At 46.8% G+C, this 18,754-nt stretch overlaps 1 protein-coding gene across 3 annotated transcripts in view; it reads right to left on the reverse strand.

The window, feature by feature from the left end:
• Positions 1-18,754, reverse strand: part of SLIT3 (slit guidance ligand 3) — a 781,214-nt gene that overhangs the window by 144,989 nt on the left and 617,471 nt on the right. For all 3 annotated transcript variants that reach the window (XM_055554942.1, XM_055554941.1, XM_055554944.1), the window contains exons 9-10: positions 13,448-13,589; positions 109-180 (exon numbers count right to left, since the gene is read on the reverse strand). In XM_055554942.1, coding sequence (XP_055410917.1) covers positions 109-180; positions 13,448-13,589 — 214 coding nt within the window. The remainder of the gene's footprint in view (positions 1-108; positions 181-13,447; positions 13,590-18,754) is intronic.

Here is an 18,754-nt window from a genome sequence, read left to right on the forward strand (position 1 = left end):
GCTCTCCAGAGCATGGTCATGCAGCTCCTTATCTGAGGAGATTGCCCACTATACCTATGACCCCCTGAACTGAAAAGATCGGCCTCCTTTCTCGCCAGGGAGACTCACATGCGCTTCAGTTTCTTGTACTGGGTGAACGCTCCAGCAGGGATGGATCTGATGGAGTTCTGCTCCAGGCGTCTGGGAAACAGAGCAGAGAAGAGTCGATCAACCATTTATTAATCAACAAGTGGTTGCCGGGGGCCTTGAGGACAGGATCGTTTCTCCCATCAACGGCGCACATTCTTGGACAAGAGAGACTCAGTCAACACTGTCAAAAGCCAGAGACTCATGTTCTGGTGTCTGGGGGTGCCCAACCCAGGGTCTAACTCCCCTGGGAGAAAGCTAGAAAAGATGACTTCTTCTTGAGCACATTTGGTTCTTGCTGATGACAAGCTGTCTTTGGGAAGCAGTTGTCATCTTCAGGAAAGGTTGTAGGAAGTAACCAGAGGGCTGAAAAAGCCAAAGCGATAAAGAGAAGGATGAGCAGAGAGAGATGGACAGGTAGCATTGCCTGTCTATCCTGGAAGCAAGTCACCATTCAGTTAAAACCTCAAGTAGTCTACTGCTGGCAAGCTGCACAGGCAGACGTGACCAAGGCTGACTTCATTTCTGGGCTTTTCTTTTCTTATTGGAGGTATAATTGACATAGAACTTAATATTAATTTCAGGTGTACACCTAATGATTCAATATTTGTTTCTGGGTTTTTAACTGGCTGTTCTAATATGATGGAGTCTACCAGTCTTTAAGCTCCCAGCCTGACATTCCCCAAACTGGATCCTTGACATCTGGAGGGCCCCAGGGGCCCAGAATGGACCATTCCCCTGCAGTCTGTGGCTTTACTGTCTTACAGACTTTGCTGAAATGCTTCCTCCTCTATTACTCTAGAATGAACAAGAGAAGCTGCAGGCTCAGGGTCCACAGCTTCCTTGGAAGAGAAGGAGCGTGAGGAGTGAGCATGCTTCTCCGTTCTTTATTCTTTCATCTCTCAAATGACTTCCCGTCACCAAGAACAGGTGTGGTGGGAAACGGGCATGAGCAGGAGGCAGGGCCCTCTATTAGAGGTGATGAATGAGGGCCTGGTCCAGGCTGAGGACTCAGCATCTCCTCCTCATCCATCTCCCATCTCTCCGAGGTGCGGATCTTTTCATCACCTCCTCATTTGGCATGGATGAGCCCCCAACCCTTCGCTGGGAAGACACACAAAAAGATATGTGTGTGTGTGGAGGGGAGGGCTGGGGGAAGCAGAAGGAAGAGACAGGAGGAGCTGGCTCCCTCGGAGGCTACATCTAGAGGAAGCACATTTCTGGCTGGGATGAACCCATTCATCTTGAAGAGTAATCCCCACTGCAGAAAAGGGGAGACAGTCATATTAATTTGTGCCCCTGCAATCTCATCTTCATTGGGGGAAAGAGAGTATTTGTTACTGGAACCACTAATGGAGCAGTTTGCCAGCAATTTTCCCATTTCAAACAACATCTTAGCTGCTAATGTGGAATGGTTTGTCAGGCCTACCCATAACACAGACAAATCACTCTCCAGGCGGAAGGAAGGGGGTGAGGGGTGGGGGGGTAGAATGAGGAAGGGCGGGTGAGAGGAGAGAAGAGCATCAGGACAGATCATTCCTGGCTGCTGGATGAATCGAGTCTACAAATGAGACTGCCAAAGTCTATTAAGAGAGCCTTTGTGGGGCTGGAGCGGGTGGGGGTGTGCTCTGTTGGGCTCGTGGGCACAGGATGGCTGGACAGGGGCCTGGTTGGCTCACAGTGAGCCAAAAAGCATGGCACGAGGTTGCAGAGGTTGCGAGCTACGGGATACAGCCACCCACAGAGGCGGCAGATCTGGGCAGGCCGCCTTGACTGAAAGGGTCCAAGGACATTCTCATTTTCCAGCTGAGCAGAGTTTAGAAATTTCTCAGCCAAGGCAGCAGCTCTGTGGACCACTGGGGTGGCCAGTCGGGTGGCAAATGCTCTCCAGGAATCCTGGGATTCACCTGCCACTTTGGCAGGGGGCTGGGGGCTGGAGGATGCCTCTGGAGAGAACCACTCGCTGTAACGATGGCAACCCCTTCCACTCCTGCAAGAGGACCCACTGCTCCCGGCTGAGGCTAGGAGCACATGCAAGTCAGGTCAGCCAGCTGCCCGCGCAGAGCGTAAGAAATAACGTCCACCTTAGTGAGGGGTGCCAGAGCTAAGGGAGGGGTGCATCAGGGAGTAGGAGGTGATAGTGATATCTGTCCCCAGGAGTTTAATAATGTGGTGACAGAGACGAACCCAAGATGGCCCATCACAAAGCCAGATTTTATTGCTAATATAACAAGAAGAGCTGTCCTTTATGGAATCGAGTTGACTTATGTCTGTTTCTCTCTTTGAGTCCTTACACTGTGGAGGAAAGCTGTGTTGGTCCTATTTTGTGGATGAGGAAAATAAAACCTACAGGGACCCAATAGCCTATCCAGAGAGACAGAGCCTTAAGTGGCAGAGATGCCATCTTTCTTTTTCTACCCAGTGGAGGCTCTGCCTTCTCTGAAAACATGGAGGAACTGAGGCCCAGGGACCAAGGTAGCTTTCCCAAAGTCCCAGAAAAGTTTAAGGGGTGAGGATCCCAGTTGTCATCTGGAGACATCATGTATCCTCTGAAGTACGTATTTTGTAAAAAAAAAAAAAAGGCTGTAGAAGTTGAGGGAAGGTGGAATATAGATGTATGTGTGTGTGTGTGTGTGTGTGTGTGTGTATTTGGGATTTCCCTGGTGGATCAAATGGTAAAGAATCCAACTGTAATGCAGGAGACCTGGGCTGGATCCTTGGATTGGGAAAAGTGTATATATATATGTGTGTGTGTGTGTGTGTGTGTGTGTTTATAAAATGTATGCAGAGTGCAAAGGTGTGACTTTGAACAAAGAACAAAGAATTCCGATCTTAGTCTGTTAACCCTGGCTGGGACATTGCTGTGTATCCTGTACTCTTTACCCTTGCACACTCTGGTCTTTATCTCTGCAGTCTCTCTGCCTCTTACGCTGCTGTGGGTACCAGCTGGACACCCAACCCCTTATAGAGTGCCAAGGCCAGGACATGATGTGGGTTAGCCTTGCCTCAGGGGGCTCCAGAGTTGGTCAGTGTACTTCATATGTGAAGTTAAAGCCAGGGTGAGAATGATAACAACAATAAGAGCTAATATGTATCAGCCTGTACTTGTTAAGTCAGGCATTGGGCTAAGAGCTTTGCACAGGTTGGTCTAAATATTTACACCTCCTGGAGGCAGGTCCTATTCCTTATCACTGTTCCCACTTTAAACATGAGAACATTGAGGCTCAGAGAGTTTAAGTCACTAGTTCAAGTTCACAAAGCCAGGAAAAGCTACAGCTGGGACTCAGACTCATGTTCATCCAATTGGAAAGCCCGCACTCTCGGTCACCAAGTTTGCTGAATACCATTTGCAGCCGAGGCATCGCCATTCCTTTAGTACTGCCTGTTCATCCTCAGGAAAATGGCCCCTCGGTCAAGGGTGGAATTCTGGGGGGTGTGTGTGCCCCGCGGCCACAGGCTCTACACAGTAGGTGCCCTCTGGTGGGTTTTACACAGCTTGGAACAAGCATGCAAAGGTCCATGCTCCCATGACAAAAATTCAGTGTGACGGACAAACAGAAGCATGAACATCAGCAAAAACTGTCACATTTGGGATGTCTGAAGCCAGCGGCTGTCTTCAGTCTCTCTTAACTGGCACGTGTGTCTTTCTTTGGCAAACATTCTTCAGGCTGCAAACTGATTTAATAGAACTAGCATAAAAACAAACATACAAATCAAACATCTGAGCATCTTCCGGCACCAGAAACAATGGGAACATCTGATGGGGATTTCAGCCATTTGTGCGCTGTATTGATTTGCCCTAGTTCCTCGGTGCTTCCTTAATGATCTGTCATTTGCAAACACTCAGCTGAGCACAATACATTTCTAGCAACACAGAAGTCAACGTGATGCCAGAGGGATTGGCAGGGACACAGCCAGAGCAGGGCCATGGCAGCAAGTCACCTGATAAAGAGGTTTTGGAGTTGGGTTAGAGCATTGGCTGCGATGATGATGGACAGCTACCATCTACTGAGGGCCTGCTGTACATCACACGCCGTCCTCTGCACACTGGCTCGTTGTATTCCTTCAACAGTGCTACAAAGCAAGTCGTATTACTAAAGTAGAAACAACATGGGACTTCCCTGGTGGTCCAGTGGTTAAGAATCTGCCTTGTAATGCCAGGAGATGCGGGTTTTACCCCCGGGTGGGGAACTAAGATCCCACATGCCACAGAGCAACCAAGCCTGCACGCCCCAACCAGTGAGCCCATGCGCCACAATGAAAGACCTTGCATGTCACAACTAAGGTCCAGTGAAGCCAAATAAACAAATAAATTAAACAGATATTAAAAAATAACAACAAAGATGAAGCACGTGGGCATATGTGGCATGAGTCATTCCTAACCAACTGTGCAGAGTTCCTGGCATTCCCTACAGAAACCAGAGGGCCGACACAGGGTCAGGTCTGCCCTTATTATTATGCATTTTCTCAGACTCCTCTAACAGAGAAACCTTTGTCATCAATGCTGAAAAAAATAGAGAACTTGAAACTAAAGCCTTCCATCACGTCACGTATGTGACACGAGAATCAGCTTTTCCCTTTCGGATTCCATTTAGTAGTTTTCAAACATTGTGCTAATTTCCCACACAAGTATGCTATTTAACCCTCATGGAGAATCTCTAGTGGGGATGATGAGCCCCACTTTGCAAAGATGGGAACTGAGAGAACCATGAGCTGTTAAGCGTGCGTGTGCGCTAAGTCGCACAGTTGTGTCTGACTTTCTGTGACCCCATGGACTGTAGCCCTTCAGGCTCCTCTGTCCACGGGATTTCCCAGGCAAGAATACTGGTTGCCATTTTCTCCTCCAGGGATCTTCCCAACCCAGGAATTAAACCTGCATCTCCTGCATCTTCTTGCTTTGGCAGGTGGATTCTTTACCACTGAGCCACTTGAGAAGCCCTAAGCTGTTAAGACAGGTACCCAAAGAGCCAGAAGCAAGATTCAAACCCCAGGACTGGACTTCCCTCATGGTCCAGTGGTTGAGAATCTGCCTGCCAATGCAGGGGGTCCAGGTTCAATCCCCGGTCTGGGAAGATTCCACATGCCAAGGAGCAACTAAGCCTGTGTGCTGAAAATATTGATCCCTCACTCTAGAGCCCTCTAGCCACAACTACTAAGCCTATGTGCTGCAGCTACTGAAGCCCACATTCCTTAAAGGCCATGCTCCGCAACAAGAGAAGCCGCCACAATGAAAAGCCTGTACACCCCAACTAGAGAGCTAGCACCTGCTTGCTGCAACTAGGGAAAGTCCTTGAAAAGCAACAAAGACCCAGCACATCCAATATAAATAAATAAGTAAATAAATAAAATAAAAAACACCCCAGGGCTATTTATCTCAAGGCTCTGTTCTTAATTATTCTGCTGCCTGATTGGCTTCCCCTTTACTCCGCCTGTCCCCACCCACCCCATCCCCCTCCTTCCACATGGCAGTCCCCCAGAAACTCAGTGTCCTCAGAACGTTTTAAGAATCCAAGATGTTGGTGATGCCCAGAGTCCTCTAACCCTTTTGTTCTGCTGGCTGCTTTTTTAAAAATTTCTCTAAAAAACTCCCTGGTGACCAGTGTTGTAGACGCACACTTGCTTTGTTAAGCAGATAAACCACTGTTTATCTCTCCACTGCGGATAGACAATAGGGCTGAGGTGAGGCCGGGTGGAGAATGGGGCTACCTTTCTCCCTAGATGCTCTGATTTACGAGTTGGCATCTAAGTCCATCCACAACCTTTCTCCGGGCTTGGTGGTAAAACAATCTGCCTGCAAATGCAGGAGACATGGGTTTGATCCCTGGGTTGGAAAGATCTCCCAGAGAAGGAAATGGCAACCATTCTAGCATTCTTGCCTGGAAAATCCCATGGACAGAGGAGCCTGGCAGGCTACAGTCCATGGGGTTGCAAAGAACTGGACATGACTTAGCAACTAAACAACAATAATCTTTCTTGAGAAGCTGAATTTATTTGTTAGAGCTGAGGGCATGAGACAGGAATGACACTAAGTGGGGTAAAAGAGTAAAAATGGAAGGAGATGGGACAGAGATGAAGAAGGAGCTCTAGGTACTGAGAGTCCCTCTCAAGCCTTGAGGACCTAGGAGGGTGGAATGAGGACCACAGAACAGAAGACCGTGTGGGCCTCTCGCTCTTCCCAGAATCATCCCTGCTGGAGGCTGGAGCGGGTTCAGAGAAACGACAGGGAGCAGCAAGAGCTGTGCTGATGGTGGGAGCTCAGTTTCGAGGAAAATCTGCAGTGAACTGTCTTGCTGTGGGTTCTCTGAAAGAAAGCTATTTTTAGAGGAATTGGCTTTGCTATGTGGGGAGACCAGCGCACACTGTGAACTGCTCTGGCTTTGAAAAACAACCGGAAAGAGTCTGCCAGGTTGCTCCGCATGAGAGACAGCCCTTCCATCCCCCAAATGCTGGGGAGTGCAGATCCTTCCCAAGGTTTAAGAGCATCATGACCAGCTCAAGACTGGGCAGATAGGGAACAGAGAACTGGATGTAGTGCAAATTATCCCTAAGGAGAAGGAGATATCTGGGTTATACAAGTGGCCAAGGATGTAAGATGGAATTTTTTTTTTTTTTTTTTTTGGGCTATGCCAAGGTCTCAGTTGCAGCATGTGGGATCTAGTTCCCTGACCAGGGATTGAACCCAGGCTGCCTACTCTGGGAGCACAGAGTCTTAGCCACTGAACCACCAGGGAAGTTCTGAGGTGAAATTCTTGATGGTAAGAGGAGAAGTTACATTCAGATGCCTTTGGATGATAAATCAGACACTTCCTGTGCATCTTGGGGTGCATGTTATGATGTCCACTCTCTGCTCCTTCTTTCCCACCTTTCGACCTCTCCCATCTTCTGGTCTCTCATTGATTAAGAACATGAATTTTAACTGCTCTAAAGACAGGTCAACACACAGATCTCCAGCAACAGGCTTTGTTGCCTCAAGGAACAAACAGGTTTCCTCTGCAAAGTTCTCTCAGTATCCAATCAGAGAGCCTTGCCTCAACTGCTTTGATGTTTCAGCTTCATTTTATCATGAGGAGAAAGAGTAAAGCATACAAGAGAAGTTCCAGGCAATCTGTCTGGTGGGCCATGGGTGCTGGGTTAGCAGGGGCAGCCTTATTTTCATGTCTGCATATATTTGCATGAAAATGAGCTACTGCCAGCCTCAATTCATAATGCAAGTGGCTAGCCTAGTTTTTTAACCTATTCTCTCTACCATAATCTTCAAAGAACTGAACAAGCTTTAGGGAGGGATCTAATGCAGGTAATTCCAGCTCCTGTGATGTGGTTCCCAACCCCTCTTACCATGGCTAAGATAAAAGTGGTGGGAGTAGTAGCCGCAGTCATAGCAAAATCATACCAGTCACTGCTAACACGTATATCTTATGTGCCAGACCCAGTGCTAAGCATTTGATAGCACATATTCATCTAACTTTCACATGAACCATTAAGAAGGTACCATTAGCCTCTACATTTTCAGTTGAGTAAACCAAGATGCAGAAATGTTATTTGTCAATGGTTAAAAGGCAGGGAAGAGCTAAAATGTGGGTCTGTCTGAATCCACAGTCTACAGTCTTAAGACCATGCTTGTTGTTTCTGGCTGCTTATTTTTAGAGGTACTCTAGCTAAGCTGGCCATTTCCAGGTTTCTAGATTTCATGGGCGAATTTGATCCAGATGACCATTACATCTACTACTGTGGGCAAGAATCCCTTAGAAGAAATGGAGTAGCCCAACAACAACCCAATATGCAGTACTTGGGTGCAATCTCAAAAGTGTCAAAATGATCTCTGTTCGTTTCCAAGGCAAACCATTCAATATCACAGTAATCCAAGCCTATGCCCCAACCACTATTGCTGAAGAAGCTGAAGTTGAACGATTCTATGATGACCTACAAGACCTTCTAGAACTAACACCAAAATAATATGTCCTTTTCATCATAGGGGACTGGAATGCAAAGTAGGAAGTCAAGAGATACATGGAGTACCAGACAAGTTTGGCCTTAGAGTACAAAATCAAGCAAGGCAAAGACTAACAGAGTTTTGCCAAAAGAACACACCAGCCATAGCAAACATGATCTTCCAACCAGACATGAGACGATTCTACACATGGACATCACCAGATGGTCAATACAGAAATCAGGCTGTTTATATCCTTTTTAGCCAGCCGAAGATGGAGAAGCTCTATACGGTCAGCAAAAACAAGACCGGGAGCTGACTGTGGCTCAGATCATAAACTCCTTATTGCCAAATTCAGAATTAAATTGAAGAAAGTGAGGAGAACCACTAGGCCATTCAGCTATGACTTAAATCATATCCCTTATGATTATATAGTGGGAGTAAAGATAGATTCAAGGGATTAGATCTGATAGAGTGCCAAAAGAATTATGGATGGAGGTTCATAACATTGTATAGGAGGTGGTAATCAAAACCATCCCCAAGGAAAAAAAAATGCAAAAAAACAAAATGGTTGTTTGAGGAGGCCTTACAAACAGTTAAGAAGAGAAGCTAAAGGCAAAGGAGAAAAGGAAAAATACATCCATCTGAATGCAAAGTTCCAAAGAATAGCAAGGAGAGATGAGAAAACCTTCCTAAGTGATCAATGCAAAGAAACAGAGGAAAACAATAGAATTGGAAGGACTAGAGATCTCTTCAAGAAAATTAGAGATACCAAAGGAACATTTCATGCAAAGATGGGCTTACAAAGGACAGAAATGGTATGGACCTAACAGAAGCAGAATATATTAAGAAGAGGTGGCCAGAACACAGAAGAGCTATCCAAAAAAGATCTTAATGACCCAGATAACCACAATGGTGTGATCACTAACCTAGAACCAGATATCCTGCAGTGCTAAGTCAAGCGGGCCTTAGGAAGCATCACTACGAACAAAGCTAGTGGAGGTGATGGAATTCCAGTTGAGCTATTTGAAATCCTAACAGATGATGCTATGAAAGTGCTGCACTCAATATGCCAGCAAATTTGGAAAACTCAGCAGTGGCCACAGGACTGGAAAAGGTCAGTTTTCATTCCAATCCCAAAGAAAGGCAATGCCAAAGAATGTTCAAATTATCGCACAATTGCACTCATCTCTCATGCTAGCAAAGTAATGCTCAAAATTCTCCAACCTAGGCTTCAACAGTACATGAACTGAGAACTTACAGATGTTCAAGGTGGATTTAGAAAAGGCAGAGGAACCAGAGATCAAATTGCCAACATTCGTTGGCTCATAGAAAAAGGAAGAGAGTTCCAGAAAAACATCTATTTCTCCTTCATTAACTACGCTAAAGCCTTTGTGTGGATCACAACAAACTGTGGAAAATTATTAAAGAGATAGAAAACCAGACAACCTTGAGAAATCTGTAAGGAGGTCAAGAAGCAACAGTTAGAACTGGTCATGGAACAACAGACTGGTTCCAAATTGGGAGTACGTCAAGGCTGTATACTGTCACCCTGCTTATTTAAGTTATATGCAGAGTACATCATGAGAAACGCTGGGTTGGATGAAGCCCAAGCTGGAATCAAGATTGCTGGGAGAAATATCAGTAACCTCAGATATGCAGATGACATCACTCTAATGGCAGAAAGCAAAGAGGAACTAAAGAGCCTCTTAATGAAAGTGAAAGAGGAGAGTGAAAAAGCTGGCTTAAAACTCAACATTCAAAAAACGAAGATCATGGCATCTGGTTCCATCACTTCATGGCAAATAGAAGGGGAAACAATGGAAACACTGACAGACTTTATTTTCTTGGGCTCCAAAATCACTGCAGATGGTGACTGCAGCCATGAAATTAAAAGACACTTGCTCCTTGGAAGAAAAGCTATGACCAACCTAGACAGCATATTAAAAAGTAAAGCCAATACTTTGCCAACAAAGGTCCATCTAGTTAAAGCTATGGTTTTTCCAGTAGTCATGTATGGATCTGAGAGTTGGACCATAAAAAAAGTGAGTGCCAAAGAACTGATGCTTTTGAACTATGGTGTTGGAGAAGACTGTTGAGAGTCTCTTGGACAGCAAGGAGATCAAACAAGTCAATCCTAAATGATATCAACTCTGAATATTCATTGGAAGGACTGATGCTGAAGCTGAAGCCCCAACACTTTGGCCATGTGATGTGAAGAACTGACTCATTATAAAAGATCCTGATGCTGGGAAAGATTGAAGGCAGGAGGAGAAGGAGATGACAGAGGATGAGATGGTTGGATGGCATCACCGTCAATGGACATGAGTTTGAACAAGCTCCGGGAGATGGTGAAGGACAGGAAAGCCTGGTGTGCTGCAGTCCATGGGGTCGTGAAGAGTTGGACATGACATAGTGACTGAACTGAACTGAACTGTGGTCGTTTAGACCTCTTATTTAATCAATTAAGGCAATTTCTGTGTGTCTATTATACATACTATTTATATACAGACATATATTTATAATTATGTAATAATCACACATATAATTAAACACATTTCTATTACACACACATATTCTTCCTTGAGTGCCCATCATTTTATAAAATGAAGAATATTTTTGACAATAATGGTAATGGAATAAGGAAGTCTAGAATGTTAAAATAAAAGATGCTTCTTTAAATGGAATCTTTTTGCTCAATGGAAAAATATCACATTGTTCTTGTTATTTTTAATTTACCTCATTTAAGGAAAAACTCAGTAATAATCAGACAGGCTTTCAGAAATAACTAGTCTAGCCTGTCCATGTTCCTTTTAAAATTCAATGTTCGGGTGTGAGCCCAGTGGCCTAGGTATGGTCTGGCCTCCATGGGCTTCCCCTCCAATGTGGATGTCTGTGATTTCTCTCCTTCAGGTGCCTGATCTGTGAGCCTGTCGAGCCCGAGCTGGAAGTGCAGGCACATGGAGCAGGAAAGGAGGGTGAGCGGGCCTGAGCTCCTGAACCAGGGCTGCTGTGGGGGTCAATGGTTGCAGCGTGATCATTAGACTGGCCTTTTCCATCATGCTATGGTTTGAGACCTGGCCAAGGGAAGCTCTGTGGCTGCCAAAGAAAAAAGATAAAACCCGGCAGATGGAAGGGGAAAGAAGTGAGGCAGTGCAGAGACAAGAATGTTCAATGTGAATCTGAACTGAGGCATGAATTGGCAGGAATTCTGTCTTGACATCCACCTTTGGAGGATCAGAGTCCTACTCTGGCCTGGATGGAAGACGAGGGGCGGGCTCCCGTAATGAGGAGCACAGGGAGGACCAGGCGGAGAAGGAGACCTGGCTGACAAGGGAAGTGGAAAGATCACGGGTGCAGAAAAGGATATAAGAGGGCAGAGGAATGGATCAAGAGAGGCAGAGAGGCTGGGAGGGGCCGAGAGGGACAGGTGGTGAGGTCTAAGTGAGGTCCGTGGAAGGAAGGGTTCTCCAAGGCTGGGGCAATGGACCATGAGGAGTGAAGGCACATCCCAGTGAAGCACAAAGGGAAGTCACTGTTGTTCTTGCTGAAAGAAGACTGAGTCAAGGTGGGGGAAGGCACAGGAGGGATGGATGTCAGGCCAAAACCACCCTTGGCTAACATGTTCCTGCCCTCAGGAAGGATGTGGAGGCACAGATTGTGTCCACTGGGGCTGGGTGAGAATGTTTCAAAAGGAATCAGAGAAAAGTTAGCAAAGCAGATGAAGAAAGAGAAACTAAGGCCCCTGTGTTGTAAGCTAGATGTTTCTTCTCGTCTCAGTGGGTGAAACTAAAGTCCCTAAAATGCCCCCATGATCTGGCCCCTCATGACCCCTCTGACCTCAACCACTAACACTCTCCTTTGTGTTTACTCCACTCCAGCCACACTGGCCTTCTGGTATACCTGGCACAGCCCTACCTCAAGGCCTTTGCACACACTGTCCTCTCTGTGTGCAACACTCTCCTCCAGATAGCCACTTGCTTTTTCTCACTTACTTCTTTGCTTTTCTCCACAGAACCGCCCATCTTCTACCATATTATCTGACTTACTTTGGTTTGTTTACTGGTCGTTGCTCTCTTCTCTCTATGGCAATGCAAGCACCATAAGGGCAGAAATTTGGTCTATTTTGTTCATTGCTGCTCCCTAATCACAGAATTACCATTGGACCACAGTTGGTTCACAAAAGATGTTTGTTGAATGAATTCGTGAATGAATGAAAGGGTCGACTTGGTCACCCACTGGAGTGCATTGGCAATAGAAGGGTGTACGTAAGAGGAGAAACAGGTGGCAGAAGAGGGGAAAAGGAGAAGGAGCGGGAAGGAGGGGGAGTAGGGGGAGCCAAGGTGTAGCAGAGAGGTGAGGGAAATGTGTACCATATCTTTTATTTGGAGGGATTTTTTCTAATGATGCTTTCAGTGAGAGGGGTTCCATCTAACTGATGTTTAATAAAGCCATCTAAAAGTAAAGGTGAATATGTTATCAGTTATTGTCATGTAAGGAGTGATCTTGAGGTCAGTGTTCATTGACCTTCTAATCCAGAATGAGACACTGGCCATTGTTTAACATATGAGAGAAGAGTCGACAAGATTGAGCTACATGGACAAATGAATTTTCTTGGAATTTTGGAGATCAGTGCACACACAGACACACACAAACTTGTCTTGTTACCTAAAGGCCTAATCTGGATGACGATAATCTGATTCAGAATGATGAAAAGCTCAGTCTCTTGCTCTATAACGTAACTATAAAATTAGTGCATTATTCATATACTTTGTACCACCACCATTTTATGGAAGACTTGCCCTTGTGTCAAGGGCTCTATTAAGTGCTTTCCATGTGGTATTTCATTCACTTTTCATGACCTGTTGAGTAATACTATAATTATCACATTACTATAAGAAAACTGGAGATGAAAAAGAGCAATTATTTTGCCCACAATTATACAGCCAGTGCATGGTAGAATCAGGATATAATCACAGAGTGACTCTAGGGTAGGGAATGGTGAATCTTTACTGTAAAGGACCAGATGGAAGATACATTAGGCTTCGTGGGGCATAAGTTTCTATGTCATTGCTACTCAATAATGCCCAACAAGAACAGCCATATGTAATATGTAAATGAATGGGTGTGGCTGTGTTCCAATAAAACTTTATTTACAAAAATAGGTGGTGGACATATTTTGTCTACGGGTTGTCACGTGCTGACTGTGCTTGAGAGTCTATGCTTTTGACCCCTGAGCTGTAATACCTGGGAAAGCGTGGGAGGAGGGCAAAGAGATGGCTGAGCGTTTTCAACAGTCAGCTCTAACAGCCCAACATGCTGCCAGTCTGCAGGGATTGGCCGAGACCACGAGGTGAACTCACCAGGGACAGATGATGGCAGGCAGGCACTTACATTTCAACGATGCCCTCTGGCAAGTTGGTGGGAATCTCTGTCAGGCCCTTCCCTCGACAGTCCACGATGTTATTACTGCAAGTGCAGGCTGAAGGGCAGGAGATGGAGTTGGCATTGCAGGCTGGAGGCTCTGAGTGGGGGCCTGTGGGGTCAGAACACAGTGGTCAACTCATGTCAGTGTGAGGAGCTCCCTGGGCTTCTGTGATCCTTAACCAGCTTCCCAAGAAGGCAGTGCTACCTCATCACCTACCTGAAAAATGATCGCCAGCTGACATGACCCCTCATCTGGGAGTCACAGGTGCTACTGGCTAAATATTCAGCCAGGAGGAGAAAGCCTGACCTTGACCTATTTCTGGATTCTTCCACCTGCTCTGTCATCTGATCGTGCCAGCTCTTCAGTCACAGAGTTGCTCTCAGAGTCAACTGCACATGGAAAAACACCACTGGAATGCAAATAACATACCCTGGGACTGCTTTTTCAGGGGCCCAAAGTCTGAATGGCACCCCGAGGTTTTGATCTTTTATCTGGGGCTTAGCTACTGAGTTTAGATACATTTTCATTCCTTTCTCAAACCCAAGTGGGAGGAGAAAAGATGACAGAATTTCCCCATTTGGGGGCACTAATGACCGAATGTCATCAACAGCAACATTCAAGGCCTGTTCAAATAGCTTTTCTGTCCAGAGATTATGCAAATAAAACTTATCTCATGAGAGAAAAAGGTGAACAAGTTACTACACATTTTGGGGCCTTAATTTTGCTTGAGGTGAGAACCCATGTGAATGTAATGCAAAGTGGTAAAACAAAACAAAACAAAAAAAAGAAAATGGTATGGAAGGTGTTTGTTTATTAATAGAAAGCCAATGGGGAGTTCCCTGGTGGTCCAGTGGTTAAGACTCGGTGCTTCCAACGCAAGACCGGGGAACTAAGATCCCACGTGTGGTGAGGTGTGGCCAAAAAATTTTTAAAAAGAAAGAAAGAAAGAAAGCCAAGTGAAAATAAACATACACACTGGCAAACTAACTCAAGATTCAGAGAGTCATAAGAATCTTAGTCAGTTTCTCTGGTGGTCACATCAAATCACTAACAGAAGTAAATTCCAATTTAAAAGACAGTGTATAAGTTTTCATATTATGACTATTTCTTCAAAGTGAAGACTCTCAAACCTGTGGTTAGTTTTTCAAATGTGGACAGGATGGTCCAAAAGGTAAACTCAACCCAATGGCCTCCTCAGGCCCTTACCCCACACCCGGGGATCCAGCCAACAGGGACAATTTCAATGTCTTTCCAGGTCCCCCTCTCAGAGCAAAGGGCCATTGGCTGAGAGCAGATGCAGACCAGCTCTGCAAATACGCTCACTGTTCAGACACGGACCATCTGGCCGGGGGCTCTTGGCCAAAGATAAAAGGTGAAACATGGAAAATGTCTGTAGAGAAAGATGATTTTGGTTTGGCCCCTGTTCACTGCAGAAGCTGAGGCTGGGAAGCCAGAGCAAGTCCAGCCACAGAGGTTGAATCGGAGGACTGACCGGGCCCGGGGCCAGTCCTTGTTCAGACACTGAGCGAGCCTTCCAGTGGAAGGTCCCCTGCTGCATTCAACAGTCCCTGTACCTGGGGCGGTCCTTCTTCAAGACTCAAATCGATGCCTGTGGCTCACTTAGGAACATTTGCTTTGCTAGAAAGTGCTAACTCAGTGATCAAAGCTTCTTACTTCCCTTGGCTTCACTTTCACACACACACATGCAATTTCAAAACATCCTCTTAGATGGAACATTCAAGAAAATATTCTTGTGTAGGGTACAAGCACTTCAAACTCTCCAGTATCACACTAGTGGATCTAACAGAGACCATGGAAAATGCCAGTGAGATGACAATGTACATTAAAATCCCCAAGTGAAGCATTCCCTTAGAGAGCGAGGTGATGCTGGCTTTGTTCCAAACTGGTAAAGTCTTTACACTTCTGAGAAAATGACAAACCCAGAGGGCTGGCCTGTAAGAAACTCAGGTCAGGAATGAGATTATCGTGGCCAAAAGTGTGGGCTCTGGAGTCGTACGGGCTCAATTTGAACCCTGATTCTATACTATTATCCTTAAGTCCTCCTGTCTCAGTTTTCCCCATCTTTAAAATGGGGGAAAACAAGAAACCTTACTTCATAGCATGGCTTTATTGTGAAGGTGAAATTAATGCATGTGAGGTATTTAGAAGAGTTTGTGGAAGACAGAGCTCAGTCGTGTTATTTGTTATTGTTATTAACAATGGTTCTGGCTCGGCCACAAGTTGTCTGCAGGATGTTGGGCAAGTCATAGTACCCACCCTGAACTTTTCTGCTGCCATCTCAGTGAACAAGAAGCTTCGACCGCACCACTGACACCCTTCTGAGCCTAAAGGTCAACCACTGCTCTTCAGACAAATGGAAGCAGGAGGACTAAGGCACCTGACCGCCTCCCCTCCTCTGCTCCCTCTCTTCGCAGCTGGCAAAGAAGATCTATTGTGGGCAGGGCTCTCGTCCCCTCACCCACATCCTCCCAGGGAGGCACAGAGCAGGAAGGCTTCAGATGTCAGGGCTTCTGAAGTGCAGTGGTGCCCAGCAGAGAAAACCGCCATGCCTGGCCCTCCACATCAAGGGGCTCGGGCACCTGGCCAGCCAGGAAGACAGGCCACACCCTGCCCCTTCCTGGAGGGCAAGTGTCAGGGGCTGCATGGAGCGCCCTGAGCCTGAGCACTTGCCTTTCCATCCACTGAGGCACAGGGTCTCTGGCGGCCGTGCCTCTTTTGATCTGTCAAACTGTGATGTAGACGGGGTGTGTCAGAAAAGAATGGAAGAAAGACATCATGTTCTGGTACTCCTATGGGCAAAAGGAGGTTCTGAAATGGAGTTTCTTCAAAGGGACCCCTTCTGACTTTTAGGCTGAAATGAATTCTGTTTAAAGCAGATCCAGACTGCAACCTTGAGTCCCTCTGTAAACAAGCTGGGTGTTTCATGGGGTGGCTCTGATTCGGAAGAAAGGGTGTGCTGCATTGTAAGGGATGTTGTCAAGGCAAAAAAGCCTTTGAAAAGATTCCTTAACCAGGTCAGTAACAACACCTTTAATTACACAGAGGGAAACACTGGTAATTATAGCCTCTGTCAGCATCCTGGGCTGGCAGCTCCCCAGCCAGGTATTCACACGTGGTGAGGGTGCTCCCCTCTTGTTGTAACAAAACACGGTCTACGCCAGGCTTGAAAGATGAGTTCACTTTCCCTGCAAACACTTCCCCTGAGTCAGCGCTGGAGGGGACCAAGCCCATTTCCCTTTGGGTCTCTGAATCCTGTGCTGGCAGGAGTCTCTCCCTTAGGCCTTGTGTCTCTGGACAGATGGATGTTAAATTCTACAAGGGCAGCAACCTTTTCCACCTTCTTCACGATTACATCTTCAGTGCCTAGAATAGGGCCCAATACAAGTCAATAAACACAACTTAGGTGAGGGAGAGGATGAATCCATGAATGAAATTGGCCCAGAAGCCTTAGAGAGGTGGGGCCTGAATGTCGCCAAGCTCTGGAAGGACCCTAGGGGTAGGCTCCCTGAGTTCCGAGTGCCCTGGGCTCTTGTCCATAGGATCAGTCCCAGAGTGGGGAGACGAGCGGCTCTGGAGAAACAGGACTCTCGCGCTGACGCGCAGGTCGTTTTAACCACAGTGAAGGCCACTGGTCCGGTCTCCTGCGGCCCCATCTGAGCTGAGACCCCCGCGCAGATCAGCAGGGACGTCCAGGCCCCGCGCCAAGCTCTGTCTGCAAAGCCACCCCTCCCAGCCTTTCCTGTCCACACACATGGAGGCCTAAGAGAGTGGTGCAGGGGACAGTCGATTTCCAAGGGGGACTAAGCGTGGAAGCACCTACCTTTCTACCCAGCAAAATCTATGACTACAGGCTAGGAAGCAGAGAGGAATGGGAACAGAGTTTTAACATTGGGATAGGAGTGTGTACAGATCTTCAATGGGAGGGTCTCTCTAGGTATGTGCCTGCTCCATGCACATGTGTTCCCATTGCATGATGTGTTCTCTGGGGACACATGAGTCCTCACGGTCCTCGAGCGAGCCTGCTGATGGGTACCACCCCCTTCCCTCCCTGGCACAGCAAAGGCCTTAAATCAGAGCATAGCGATGGACTAGTGGGTAGACCTTCTGTCACCTACTCTCTAAGACATCCTCTCATAAACTTAGCAGTGCACATGGACTTGCTCTTCCTTTCTTCGTTTGAAAGTGTGTGCCCAGGCTCCTCTGCTCTTGGACCTCTTTCAGGCCCAGTGTGAACACGCTACTGCCCTGGGGTGGAAGGATGTGCTCATCAGAGCAGGGAGATGGGCATGCGGCCCAGGTGCCTGCCTCTGCTCTGGGGTACCATCTCACCTTTCCTCAATCACTACCAAAGCTCGAGAATTTCAATAAGGAGTCAAAGCTACCTCAGAGGTACTTCAAGAAGGGAGTTGCGATGTCCAGCCTTCAGAGATCTCCTAAGACTCCCGGCCTGTGGTCCACTGTCTGGAGGGAAGGCAGGGCAGAGCTCGGGGGGAACAGACACGTTGGCCCTTCCTGATCTTACTGGTCATCAAGGGAGCTGCTTCCCAGCCCTGGGAGCCCTCAGCGAGGGAAAGGGCAAGAATGCGTTCCCAGCTAGAACTCTCACAGGGTGAGAGCCTGAGGGTGCCTGCATGGACACTGCACAAATTCTCCTCCCTCTACTGACTATAAGCTGCCCTCCAGTTCTACAGGAGAGGAAAAATGGAGACGTGACCAGGGCAGTGATCAGCGTTGACTCCTGCTCAGCGCTCACCTCTTTTTCGTTCTTCTCCTTGTTGGCAAATGAAGGTGATCATCATCCTAAAAGTCCAGATGAGTGGGGCTGAAGTCACTGAACTTCAGATCCAGAGAGGGCCATGGAGATGGGGTAAAAATAGAAGTCTTGAGAGAGGAGCGTGCGTGCCCATGGACACAGTTGTGTCATTCTCACAAGAGTAGCTAACATTGGCGGGGTACTACCTATGCGCTGCATTAAGTGCTTCGGATGTGTCATCTCACTTGACCCTCATAAAACCCCTGATGTAGGGACTTTAGTGGTGGTCCAGCGGTTAAGACTCCATGCTGCCAATGCAGGGGACTTGGGTTTTATCTCTGGTCAGGGAACTGAGATCCCGCATGCTGCACAGTATGGCCAGAAGATTAAAAAAAATTGAACTAAAAACAAAAAAACACCCTGACATAGATCCATTATGTTTATTCCCATAATAGAAGGGCTCTTCTACCATCTCCTCTGCCAAGAAGACACCCACCAT

This window comes from Bubalus kerabau, chromosome 18 (assembly GCF_029407905.1).
Source record: "Bubalus kerabau isolate K-KA32 ecotype Philippines breed swamp buffalo chromosome 18, PCC_UOA_SB_1v2, whole genome shotgun sequence".
Classification (NCBI taxonomy): domain Eukaryota; kingdom Metazoa; phylum Chordata; class Mammalia; order Artiodactyla; family Bovidae; genus Bubalus; species Bubalus kerabau.